This window comes from Nansenia antarctica (genome assembly GCF_963989245.1).
Source record: "Nansenia antarctica genome assembly, chromosome: 16".
Classification (NCBI taxonomy): domain Eukaryota; kingdom Metazoa; phylum Chordata; class Actinopteri; order Argentiniformes; family Microstomatidae; genus Nansenia; species Nansenia antarctica.
Genome location: NC_137686.1, coordinates 19,360,258 through 19,374,248, shown reverse-complemented (window position 1 = coordinate 19,374,248; position 13,991 = coordinate 19,360,258). Strand labels below are relative to the sequence as shown.

Genomic DNA, 13,991 nt, shown 5'->3' with positions numbered 1-13,991 from the left:
TCTGTAAATGCCAAAACAAATTCCTATATGTGTCAAGCATAATGAATGAATGAATGGTCTTTATTGTCATTGATATAGTACATGTACCAAACAACGAAATTTGGGAGGCAATATAATGGCAATAAACGTTATCTGAATCAAGCCCAGATAGAGTGAATATCAAAAGATAACCTATTCTGTCTATCTGGGCTTTTGTCTTTTAGCCTAGTACTCCTGCAGGTACACAAACCCAGACAGGAGACAGGAGACAGACAGACACAGACAGACACCCCCGCACAGTTTCCGTGACATGCCCAATTCCAGTCTGGGTGACGTAGCCTCCCGTTAGGTCCGCGCGCTGTGACGTCGCGGTGGGACTGGAGCGTAGCGGTGCTTCTCGCTGCATCTTGTTGACGCTCGGCCAGAGGCTGTTACCCACGGAGGAGCGGAGGAGCACCGAGAGAGGCTTTTACCCAGCGAGAGGAGCCGAAACGACCAACGACCTCTTCCAGGCAAGTGTTTCTGAACGGGTTTCGTTCAATATTTTTTATTATACCTTAACGATCAAAAACAGCTTCTCTAGAACATTTCGCGTTGGCTTATTTGAAGGTTTTTACCGGGATTTAACTAGCGTAGGTTAGCTAGATTGCTAGCTCGCTCGCTCTGCATTCACCGCTGCCTGAGAGCCCCTCTCTGCCCAGATCGGAGGTCTCGTACCAGCCATGCTATCTTCTAATCTACCCGGTTTTTACACGTTTCGATCGTTGTGTTCGCGTTATTTATTATTATCTCCTTCCTAAAACATGGATTATTTGATACACTTAGATAAAAAAATGTGCTTCACTTAAGATAAAAAGCTTTTTGCCATGGAAGGTAGGCTATGCATTTGTACGGGGACGGTCGAATTGCTTGGTGTAAAAAAAAAAAAAACAGCAAACCTGTGTTGCCTTGCTGTGATCTACCACAGACACATCTATCACAGACACATCCATCACAGACACATCTACCACAGACACATCTCTCACAGACACATCTCTCACAGACACGTCTATCACAGACACATCTACCACAGACACATCTACCACAGACACATCTATCACAGACACATCTACCACAGACACATCTATCTATCACAGACACATCTATCACAGACACATCTATCACAGACACATCTACCACAGACACATCTACCACAGACACATCTACCACAGGCACATCTATCACAGACACATCTACCACAGACACATCTATCACAGACACATCTATCTACCACAGACACATCTATCTATCACAGACACATCTATCTATCACAGACACATCTATCACAGACACATCCATCACAGACACATCCATCACAGACACATCTATCTATCACAGACACATCTATCTATCACAGACACATCTATCACAGACACATCTATCACAGACACATCTACCAGGCGTGAATGTAGTAGGTCGTTGGTTCAACGTTTATGTTAACGGTGGTAATGTTGTAACTCCGTCCCAGACGGTAGTCCAGTGAATGTCATTATCAGTGCTGTCTGCATAGTACATACCATGGCCATCGTGGAAGTACAGTTTGCAGACGAGGAGGGAGGTGGGGTAGCAGGGAGGTGGGGTGGCTGGTATGGAGCAGAGGAGAGCAGCGAGCTGTGCGCGGTGTCCTTGCTGCTACGAGTCACGAAGGAAAGGGTGACACTGCCGTGAGATGTTGATAAAATACTGGGAAAGAGAACGAGCGAACGGTAATAAATAGGTTTTTTGTAATTGCGATGTGGCATTCTGATTCTGCGATGTAACAACATATTCGGTTTGGTTGAAAGTCCCTCGCTGGAATCGCAGGGGGTGAAGCTTGCCTCGCGATGAGCCTCCATTGGTGAGGTATGTTGGTCGTCTGGAAGGACACGGTTTTAGGTTTTAAATACTACGTATATGTCGGGAATGTGTTTATTATTGCGCTCAAAAGCCGTATTTTTTAGTTAGTCTAGCGTTTTGTAGTGAGGTAGTGATGTGCTCGGTGGAAGGATCTGGTGTGAATAATGGAAGGTCAGTGCTGCTGGTAACATCCAGTGTTGCTAGATAGACCACAGCGAAAAACGCGTTGTGGCTGAAATACATTTGACAGCCAAATCAAATATCCAGCCCTGTTTGTAATAATTTCTCAGATTTATGCTAGTAATTAAATAAATCGATTTGAAATTGATAGTACAATAATAAAATAAACAAACAAACACGGATCATAGGCATTCAATGAAATTGTTCCTCGTAAATATGAGGTTGTTGTGTTTACACGAGACGCGTTTGTAATGTTGAATGTGTATTTCCTATTTTAATGATTTGCATTGAGTTGGTGAGTAGCTGCTATTTCTACTCCGATTGATGCAGTTTATTCAGCTGAATCCCACCGTGGCCAAGGGGAAAACAGCTCGTTCGACTCCATTGAATGTCATGCTGTGCATTTCGGTAACAATTGAATGAGTTGAATGAGTGCTGCCACTCTTTTATCACTAGTTTGTCCCGTAGTTGATGGGGTCAGCGTGGGGTAAGCAGACCTTGGGAACAGCACAACAGTCGGGGGGGGGGGGGGGGAGACCTTTTTACAATCAATTTGGGCAAATGGTTAATTTGATTATCCTCATTAAGTGTGAACTTGTATTTATTACAGTGCCTCTTGGTAGAGAGCGAGAGGGTAATTTTGGAATTATTTGTAGGCGTTGTCTGGCCAGTTGGTTATACTTGCGAAAACTAGCACTTTGCATTGGCAATTGTGTTTTACTGCCATTAGTGAAAAGTTAGATGCAAATTCCTCCTGGGGTTCAATTACAAGGACTGAATGGTCAGATGTTTGTGTGAAGTATGTTAATAGCCATTTGGCTCAATGGTCCATGGACAACAGTCATTGACCTACTCTACCCCCAACCAGCACTGGTACCATAAAACATTTGAAACCCCTTCAGGTTATTTTATGCTCTGCAAAACCATTTGATTAGGTAATTGAATTTGCACTAGTTTATTATTTAACAATGTTAGAAAGGGGGAAAATACATGCAAACATGTTTTGGAGTTTCTCAGAGAGGAAAAAAAATGTTTCTTTTCCCTTTCCACATTTCTAACCTCTTTCCCCTCGCCTCTGCTTACAGGACACAACACAGTAAAACCTTCGATCATCATCGTCATCATCATGTATGCGTCTGAACGCCAGATTTGTCACATTTGAAAAAAAAAGAAGAAGAACAACCTGTCTTACTGAAAGGAATAAACAAACGCACCGTAGAGACGGAAAGACCATAAGTCTGTGCTCCGATATGGCCAGCACTCAGACGAGTTTGAAAACCCCGTTCAAAGACTTGACCTCCTTCAAGGGCAACATGAAGAGGCTGTACAGGGAGCGACTGGAAGATGCGCCTATCAAAAAACGTGTCATGGCCGAGATCAATCTGAAACGCCGCAGCCTGGAGTCCCTCCCCAGGACCCCCAAGGTGAAGAGGGAGCAGGCCGAGCTGGATCACCACGAGGCGGACATGGACATGGAGGGCCGGACAGAGCTCCACGTGATGGGGTCGGCCAAGGCTCTGGACCTAAGCCCGGGACTCAAGCACACCCTGGCCCAGTTCACCCTGAGCAGCCAGAGCTCCCTGGGAGGCCCGGCTGCCTTCCACGCCCGCAGCGGCCCAGAGTCCTCCTCCTCCCCCGCCGACATGGCCCCCCTGCCTTCCCCCCCAGTGCTGGGAGCGGGCCCCCTGCTGGTGCCCTGCGACAGCTCCACGGAGCTCACCCACTCCCTGCTGGAGGGGGAGTCCATCTCCTGCTTCGCCGTCGGCGGGGAGAAGCGCCTGTGCCTCCCCCAGGTGCTCAACTCGGTTCTGCGCGACTTCTCGCTGCAGCAGATCAACGCGGTGTGCGACGAGCTGTACGTCTACTGCTCCCGCTGCGACGCCGAGCAGCTGCACATCCTCAAGGTGCTAGGCATCCTGCCCTTCAACGCGCCCTCCTGCGGCCTCATCACCCTGACGGACGCCCAGCGGCTCTGCAACGCCCTGCTCCGCCCGGGTGCCGCCCTGCCCACCGACCCCAGCGGCAAGCTGCCGCCGCAGGGCCTGCTGAAGGAGAGCGAGGCCAGCTTCCAGGTGGAGCACCAGTGTCTGGGCAAGTGCCACGGTCTCTTTGTGCCCCAGTTCTACACCCAGCCCGAGGCGCCCTGCATCCAGTGTGTGGAGTGCCAGCTGCTCTTCTCCCCGCAGAAATTCGTCATGCACTCGCACAAGTCGCCGGACAAGAGGACCTGCCACTGGGGCTTCGACTCGGCCAAGTGGCCCTGTTACCTCCAGCTGGGCAGGAAGTACCTGGGCACGCCGGAAGAGCCGCAGCTGAAACAGCTGCTGGATGAGGTGAAGGAGAAGTTCCACTACCATCTCAAGAGGACAGGAGACAAAGTAAGTGCTCTCTCTCTTATTTGCTCTCTGTCTCTTGGCCGTCATTTTCTTCATTACACGTTTTTATTTTTTTTATTTTTTCCCTTCACTTAAGGGTTTTAGGGTATTTGCATTTAGCGCTTTCTCATTTGACTGCTCCATTCACCTGTGTGTGTGTGTGTGTGTGTGTGTGTGTGTGTGTGTGTGTGTGTGTGTGTGTGTGTGCTGCTTTATGGGGGTCATTCCTTCCATGCTAATGGTCTTGACCAGACCCATGTCCTGCTGTGAGAAGACATTCTCACCGCCAGTGTTGTCTTAAACCAGGCTTGACCCATAGCGTGTGTGAGGGAGGCTAGGGACAGCAGACAGGTGACACATGCCTGGCCTGCCTGCTGGCCCTCTTGTTGATGAGACTTGGCCAGCTGGCCTCTTCCAAAGGGGAAGTGCATCATTTGTCCTCCGGGTCATCTAGAGGTCACTTAGAATGTCACAGAACAAAAGGTCAAACTAGTGGATGGCTCTGCCGTGGACCTGAGTGGGAGTTGCATTTTGAATTGAGGTCCCTGTTTGAAAAAAATATTGTTTTCAAAGCCGTAGTGGTTGTCGATTTTTTTTTGTGTGTGAACGTTGAGTAAACTGGCGGACTTGTTGTGGGGGAATGCCCACATCGCATCAACTGTAGTTTCCATTAAAGGCCAGAAGCCTGTGGAGGGTTCTTCTAAAGGGGTTTTTGCTGCTTGTTTTTTCTTTCATTATTTCACCATTTGAAAAAGAAAAAAGAAGTGTGTCAGTGGGACCGCAGAGCCTATTGAAAGCACCACCTCCAGTTGAATAAAAGCTCTAGATTGTTTCCCCACCATTGACTGGCGCATGTCTCATGACCCCTCTTGACCAAACAGGACTTTTTGTTTTGTTTGGTCTGGTTTTGTTGTGGTTTGTAACCAGCTAGTTAGCTTGGGGAGAGAGACCAGTTAGAAAACCCTACATTTTGCTAGTGTTTTCAGGGTAGAGTCATGTTGTCACTGTGTGTTGGTGAATGTAGAGACCCCCCTCCCCCGTACTGGAAATGCAATTCCAGCAACCCTGCTTGTGTGGGTATAAAAAGGATCTTGTATCTTGTTAGGCAAAGGCTTTTCTTACGGCATGTAAAGGGTTAAGTGAGAGACTGTGGACCAGACAGGCATTAAGGGTGTATATTTATAGTGTGTGCAGGTGTGAGTGTGCGGTACTGTAATCTGGCGTTCACATTCTGTTCTGTTTGTGTCTGAGAGCAAGGGAGAAGCCCCGGTCTCCCTGTGTGTTTAACTTGTGTGAGTGTGCCGGAAATACCGTCTGGTGTCTCGTCTAGCGCCCAAACCGCATTCCTGCCCCCCTCCTTCTCTCCTCCCCCCCTCCCTCCTTCCCTCGCTCCCTCCCTCCCACCTCGGCTTGGCTGACTGTTACCGTCTGAGAGCGTCGGAGACAGACAGACTAAGGCCACTCAGCTACACTGGCTTGTCTATACCACGGACCAACTACCCCACACACAAACAAACACACACACACTCACACACACACACACACACACACACACACACACACACACACACACCGTCCCCTGTCTGAAGGTGGGTGTAGATGAGGCTCTTTGTGGCAGTGCCAGCCTCTCGCACCCTGTAATGAGTTGCTAACTGGAGGCTAGTGACACATCTCTGTCTGTCCACGTCTCACACCTCCCAGGCCCTCTGGAGCTCTTGTGTCACTACAGTTTCAGGTGTCGTTTTCTCCCTCCTGGGGGATTTTTCCCCCCGTCTGTTTCTTCTGTTTCTTCGTGTGTCTGTAGGGTTGTGTGTCTGTAGGGTTGTGTCTGTAGGGTTGTGTTTGCGTGTGTCTGTAAGGTTGTGTGTGTGTGTGTGTGTGTGTCTTCTTTCTTGAGGGGGTTTGACTTTGTCAACATTGGGATGTGGAAGTGAGTTAATGTAATGTAACTTCAAGTTTTGTTTGCAGTGTTTTTTTTTTTTTTGCCCAAGCACACGCATACTTTACACATTACCCCAATCCAAATAATGTAAAGTGAGCCCGGGCGATTTGAATAGCCAAAAAACTGGAATTCCTGGAAAAAGCGGAACACTGGAACTCTCAGTGTTCAGGAAGCAGGTGATTTGGGGGCCTGAGCCGTGTTGGAAGGAGAACGCCCCCAGAGCGGATGGACGAGTGTGTGAAAGGTCATCGCCAGTGAATGAGCTGACCCAGCGCTGGCCTAGCCTGTTCAGGACACACTGGGGTTCCCTTTCCATATACCCCCCACCCACCCACTCCGTGTGCGTGCGCGTTTTTGTCTGTTTTGATCTGTTTGGGTTTGTGGATGTGTGTGTGTATGTGTGTGTGTGTGTGAGCGTGCGGGAAGTCGGACAGGCGGACACGTCCGTCTCTTGGCAGGCAGGGCCCGCTGCGCTCACCCTGAACATCCTCCAGACTCCACGGTCCAGCCGCCTCTGAGAGCGTGACTCATAGTTTCCACATCCCAGTCGATGTGAGAGAAAGCCAGGCCAGTCCGGGCCGGGGAGAGCAGGCCAGGGAAGCGCAGACGCATACCTACCTCCAGAGAGAGAGAGAGAGAGAGATGGCCCCGGACCCGCCTGGCGTGTTGGTTTAACCCCAAGCCCAGCCCGAGACCCACACCGACCAACCCTATTTACACACGGTGTCAATGTGCACATTGAAACCCAGTTCAAGGTTTTCCGGAGAGAGAGCTAACTGGGGCATTGGGGGGGATGGTGGGACTCATGAACAGAGAGCCTTCTGGAAGTTTTTTTTTTTTTTTTTTAACTGCTGCTGGGTCCATATCCTGTTAGAGTGTTTGGCTGCGAGGGCCGTTAAAAGCCTTTGCTGCTCTCTTAAATAGACCTTTGTGCCCTCAGGCGCCTGCGATTTACCTAGTAGCCTAGTACCTATCCCTTCAGTGTCAATAAGGACCTCTCCACAGACGCCACAGCTGACAACACTGACTGGGTTTGACTACTCATTACAGGAGTAGACATGGCGCTGACAAACAGTGAGCTAATTTCTTCTGAGGGGATGACGAGCTTTTGTACTTCCCTCTCCAGACAGACGGAGCGTGTCGTCATGTTCTCTTCTGATCGGAGCAACAAACGCGCAAATTCCCGCTCGATGATGTGGCCCTGTTGTGAAATACCTTGTTGTCTGGACTGGCGGCACATTGTGTCCTACTAAACATTGACACAAGGGTATCATCCGATGAGACCTACCCCATGACAAAGTGATACATGGATGAGGCATAGACCTAGTATTTAGCGACTCCAAAGGACCCAGATCTCTTCTTGCCCTGTCATTGTGACTGACACCGCGCGTTAACTAGGCGTAGCTCGGTCAACCAGCTTAAGGAGTCACTAACGTCGACTCTTAGCCGTGTTACCCCAGTGCCCAGGCAGACCCCCAGCTCTGTGTGGTCGTATTCTGGTAGCCTTGGCTCGGTGTCAGCTGTGGCAGACGAGAGAGAACAGTCTTCCTCTGTCTGTCTCCCAGGCCGGGCTGAGACAGCGTCTGTGGTTCAGACACTAGACAGCTGCTCTGCTCTCTGGCTTCCTCTGTTTGGCTATTTGGAAAGCGGTGACTTCATTACCACAGACCATGGCGGTGCTGTGGCCCGCTCTACTTCTCCTGGTTTGTTTGTCTCTGTCTCTCTTCCTCATTCTCTCTCGCTCTCTCGCTCTCTCTCTCTCTCTCCGTCTGCCTCTGTCTGTCTCACTCTGTCTTCCTATCTTTTAATCTGTCTCTGTCTTTCTCTCTGTGTGTCTGTCTGTCTCTCCTTGTCTTTTCCTCTGTCTCTCTTTGGATCATCTCTGCCCCAGTCAACAGTCTCTACCATATCCTACAGCGTTCTAGAGCATTCTACAGAACTCTAGGGCATTCTACAGTGTTCTAGAGATATCTGCTCCCCCCCTCGAGAGTCCAGACGGCTCCGCCCATTGGCCCACGTGTGTTTTTAAACAGTCGATATCCCCCGGGCCCCAATTAGAGGGACAGTAACACAATAAGCGGCCCAATGACCCGATAAGTCGATCGTTACATAAGCAAAAGACCACTTGTGTGCGTCTGCGAGACGCAGGGGAGAAAACCCTGTGGGTATCGACCGGTCTCCGACCTTGATGGATGGGCAAGAGTTGCTGTGACGCTGACCGACGGGGGAGAAGAGGGAGGGAGGGAGGGAGAGAGAGAGGGAGGCAGGGAGGGAGAGAGAAAGACCAGGCCAGCCACAGAGAGCAGCAGAGGAGAGGAGAGGGAGGGAGTTACGTAAAGACCCGTCTGTGTTCAGACATGTGCCTCCCTTCTCCCAGCCCCCATCACCCCTCCCCCCCTGCCTCCCGTTACTCCCCCTGCGTTACTCAGACAGCCAGCCAGACAGACAGACATACAGCCAGCCAGACATACAGACAGACGGACACCGTGCAACTGCGGCCAGGAACATACTGCCCCCGGGGGAGAAGCTGAGCTGCGATAGGGGGAGGGGGAGGGGGCGGAAAGGGGGGAAGGGAGAAGAGAAGCAAGGAGAAGAGAGGAGAGGAGCGGAGCAGAGGGGGTGGTTCAGCTTAGGACAGCTGGCTCCTGCTGTTGTCACGGTCAGCCCTCTCCCCCCCCCTCTCTCTCTTCCTCCCCTCCTCTCTCTCTCTCTTTCTCTCTCTTTCTCTCTCGTGCTGGGCTCAAACACGCGAAGCCCCCATACAGCAGCTTGTTATGTTGGCCTGGGCCTCCACTCCACTCCCAGGGTGAAACATTAACCTCACAAGACCTCAGTCGAACAGAACGCTCAGTCTGGAACTACCCTCCTGCTCAGCCAATCACGTGGAGGCTGGGCCGGATCCCCCCCCCCGCCCCCGCCCCCCCCAACCCCACAGTCTGTCTCTCTCCTGTGAACATGTTTGTGTCTGTTTGTTTGTGTTCCAAAAAACCCTCAAACGCAAAGCACACCCAAGTTATTCTCTTCCCACCAACTGCCAAAATAAGAACACACTCACTCGTTTCGGTTTGGATGTTGGTTAACGCTGCATATTTATCTAGGTTTCTGCTGAAACTTTAGCTCTCCACAGCCCCTGCTTCTGCTGTGCTGCGGTGCAAGGCTGGGTGAATGGGGCCCTGCTAGGTGGGTGGAGGCTGCTAACTGGGTGGGGGCTGCTGTTGGAGGGACTTTAGTGGTGGGTCTCAGCCAGGTCAGGTCCAGTGTCAGAGCTGCACGGCAGGGTCTACGTCCATTCTGTTTACATTTATGTGCCATTACACTCTGTTCTGTGTAGAATGTATTTACAATTCACAAATTGGCATGTATTTGTCACTCTATAAGGATTTGAAATGATTTTAGAACATTGAAAAAAAATATTGAATAAAAACAATATATATAACAAAAATATATTTATTTATTGTATTTTAATGTCAATGGCATATATATATATTTATATAAAGGGATATCCCGAATTGAAACAGAATTGGCGGTGCTCCACACTCCTGCCTGTGCAACTGACACCAGTGATAGGCCAGTGGGCGTCCAGTGGGGAGGGGGGTGGCGGGCCAGCCAGATATACCAGGAGCCCTGCCACGTACACCCGGCAGCAGACACACACACACACACACACACACACACACACACACACACACACACACACACAGACAGACTAAACACACGGCTGCACCCCTCACACCCACGTCTCCCCCTCCGCTCCAGCAGCCCTGACAGCCTGTTTGCATGTCTGCAGCTCTCTGACTGCCCCTCGGGGCTTTGCCACGGAGAGCTAGGTGCTTCTAGGGAAATGAGGGGGAGATGTGTATATAGGCAGCCATTATGGGCCTGTTCCAACAAGATGAAGTGGGGAGGGTTTGAATAACCGCTTGGATGAGACTAGAATAATGAGTTGTTGTATTAATTATTATTCGATGGCTGATGAGAAAATTAAGTGTCCAGTGTCTCGTCTATTAGAGAGACGGTCAGAAGGGGGGGGGGGGAGCGAGGGGGTGTACTGTAAAGTGTGTATGCGTGCGTGCGCGTCTGTGTGTTTGCAGTTGAAAGGCTCTTCTGTGCTGCGTCCCGGTGGGAACGGTGATTAATGGAGAGATCCAGAGACGGGCGCTTTCCATAGGAATGCCACACTACACTACACACACACACACACACACACACATACACACACACACACACACACACACACACGGGCACACGCACACGTTCAGACGCTTTCTCCCCCTCCCCCCCTCCCCTCTGTCTATCCCCCCCCACAACATCTCACAGACACAAACCGTGCATATCAAAGCCTTGTCATGCGTCCTGCTGGGCTCCCACTCAGCGCGTACGTCTGAGACACACCGCCCATCCATTATGCATGATCCAAACACGGGGAGGAACCGGGGGGTCAGGCGCACCATTAAAGGAATCCCCCCATCCCCACACTTTTCTGCTAATTTATTTGCGTGTTCCGTAATGGCCACATTTCCATATGGAAGCGATCCTGTCCTGGTGTGTTTTATTAGGTATTCACACTGTTGTGAGACGATGCGATCCGTGGCGTGCAACGGTGGTGGTGACGTTCCTCTAATCCCGCAAGCGGCTTTTAACCTTCAGCCCGCCCGCGTGGCGCGCACACACACACACACACACACACACACACACACACAGAGACACACACAGCGAGAGAGAGACACACACGGCTAGCCAATTAAAGTGGTTCTAGCTAGCCGCACAGCCTCATATTTCCTCTAGTCTCACTCTCACCACGCGTCCTCGTCCCTTTTTCTCCCGTTCCCCCACCAGGGGCCCCCTACTGTGTACATCCTTATCACATCAGGGAGTTTACTGGTGTTATTCAGCCACCGAGGCTGGTGGTAATGGCCGTTGTAATGACCGACTGTCAAGGCAAGTGTGACATGTTGTTTGTGGGGTTTTTCTTTCTCCGTCGCTCGCTCTCTCTCTTCTCTCTCTCTCTCTCTCTCTCTCTCTCTCTCTCTCTCTCTCTCTCTGTTGCTGTGTTTATGTCTATGTTATTCCCTCCTGCGGTGATGTCACTCAAGGGAATGTCTCCCTGATCTGTCATCGAGCCCTCTGCCACACACACACACACACACACACACGCTATCCTCTTTGGCTCTTGGGAACGACAGACCCTTAAAATAGAACCCTGTTTTCCCTCCTCACCTGACTGCGTCTCACGCTAACATCAAGCCAGGGAGCCAATGTTGGTCACGAGAAATATCTTTCTCCCGTCCACCCCCGTCCTTCTGATCAGCGACTCACTCAATCACTATCAATGAACGACTTCCTAGTTGTCCTGAAGATAATAGGCCTAGCTTGAGTGTTTTCCCTGAACTGAATCCTTATAAACAGACCAGAGCAGTCGAGGCCGAGTAGCTGACCTCTGCGTGCCTGTCCTTGTGTGAGAGGGCTGAGACGGTCCAGCACGCAAGCCTGTAGGCCCTCCTTATCGGTCCTGAAGTAGCACAGGGTCATATCCTGTGTGTGTGTGTGTGTGTAGGGATGGGACGATTATCGTTTTTATCGTTAATCGCGATAAAAACACCCGCGATAACTTAATCGTGGAGAATTTTTATTATTTGAATAATCGTCATAATGGTATGTTATGAATAAACTGTGTTTAACAAATGTCTGGCGCTATTTTTCAGCCTAGTCTACATTACTTTTGCAGTCAAGTTAGCGACTGTTACTGTAATATAATTGCGATTCCTCACATGAGCTGCGCGCGAATATCCTTGTCTAGAACTTGTCTCGCGCTATTGTTCAGCCTGCATGGGTAACGTTACTGTCAAGTCAGCCGTGTCAGTCAGTCACTAGGTAACGTATGCTAGCCTACTCACCATGGCTGGTGAAAAACTTTAGACGGGATACTGTCATTGGCCTTCCTTGTTATTACCAGGCAGTGACAGTCTATGGCTGCAAAAGGCACGGTCGCCCCTAAGCTTTAGCAAATATATTGTGGTTTACTTAATACTGTTCAGCACTTGAGGTTACATTCAATGCATGACTTGTGCTATAGGCTAAATACAATTATGAAAGCGGCAAGTAGCAAGTGTGCGCAATGCTGCGCATCAAAGGCATTAGGCACGTAACATCCATGCTGTATGACAACCGTCCGTTATTTCCCGAACTTCGCCCGAACCCCCTGCGAGGACCCGGGTACAACGGTATGCTCCCCGCGGCTGCTATCAGACTGGCCGCGGGAGTGAGTGTTGAGGGAGAGAGGAGACGGCAACCCTCGCTCGCCATAGACTGTATCCCTACTCGTCTCTCCTGAGCTCGGTTGTAACGTGAACCCGTGGAATACGGGATATGTTAGATGGTTTACAGTAATTCCCCAAATGACCAGAAAAGGAAGTTAGATTTGTCGCTGGTCGCTTTTGACTAATTAAGTCGCCAAGGGGCTCTGGAAGTTGGCAACACTGGGAGTTCTTTAAACTGAATTTGAATTACTGACTTAAAATGTCCTAAAAATACAACAAAATCTAAGTTAAAGTGATTACAGTGTGTTTTATTGGCATTTATTGGCATAATTCTATTTTTTTTAAAATTCTCGCGATAATATCGTGGATCGCGATTATTTTGCCCACGATAATCGTGACATGACATTTTCTAATCGTCCCACCCCTATGTGTGTGTGTGTGTCTGTGTGTGTCTGACTTGACTCACGCTCACGTGTCCAGATCAGTCTCCCTACCAGGTGTCTTCTGTCTCCCCTATGCAGCCGTGTGGTCTGGTGGGTCTATGGAGACGGCCTCTTGTCACTGGGTCAGGTGTCACAATGAGAAGAGCAGCACTATGTTATATTACACTGGGTTGGGACGGCGAGGATATGACTGGCCCTCGTAAGGTGTGTGGGCGGCGGTGACACACTCCCGAAGCGTGCGGTGGCAGTGCCAAGGGGTCTTGTGACCCGTGACGGACACACACACACACACACACACCCACCAGTGGGAGTGGGCAGAGAGTGGATGCAGATGACCCCCCCCTCCCTCCCCCTCCCCCTTAGATGACTAACAACAATGAAAACCACGCCCTGTTTCTCTTTTCATTTTCATCCACTCCCCCCCCACCCCCTGTACTCCCCCGCCCCCCCCCTCCCACGGGTCACTTCCTCCCGGCCCTTCAGCCCTTCCAGCAGCGTGTGACTCACCCCTGCGTCAGAGCCACGCTGCGGTCTGTCCTGCTTATCAGCGCCAGGCAGGAGGATGTGGACCGCTGCGGCGGTGCTCTGGCCCAGACAGCCTTTGATCTGCGCCCAGGTGCACGCCACCTAGGAAACCTGAGTCACACTTAATGAATTTATATATATACCCCCTCTTAAGTGGTTTCTGGAAGGTAAACACACACAGACCGGAGGCCTGAGAGACCTTGAACAAGACGTCTGGTCTGGTGGCAGCGGGCCTTGTTTGTATCAGCTCACTCCTCCTCATCAGGCCCTGAGTGCTGCCGTCTCCTTCAAAACAACAACAAGGAAGAAAAACAGACTCTAATACTGTGTGTGTGTGTGTGTGTGTGTGTGTGTGTGTGATTGGAAGGAAGCTGCTGGTGGATAATGATGTGGTGTTGCGGTAGCTTGCATTGAC

The 13,991-nt window shown here is 50.4% G+C and overlaps 1 protein-coding gene across 1 annotated transcript in view; it reads left to right on the top strand.

Moving 5' to 3' along the window:
* Positions 1–3,135: 3,135 nt before the first annotated feature.
* skila (SKI-like proto-oncogene a) overlaps positions 3,136–13,991 on the top strand; it is a 29,657-nt gene continuing 18,801 nt past the window's right edge. Inside the window, exon 1 of the mRNA XM_080546988.1 lies at positions 3,136–4,412. Coding sequence (XP_080403114.1) covers positions 3,165–4,412 — 1,248 coding nt within the window. The 5' untranslated portion in view covers positions 3,136–3,164. The remainder of the gene's footprint in view (positions 4,413–13,991) is intronic.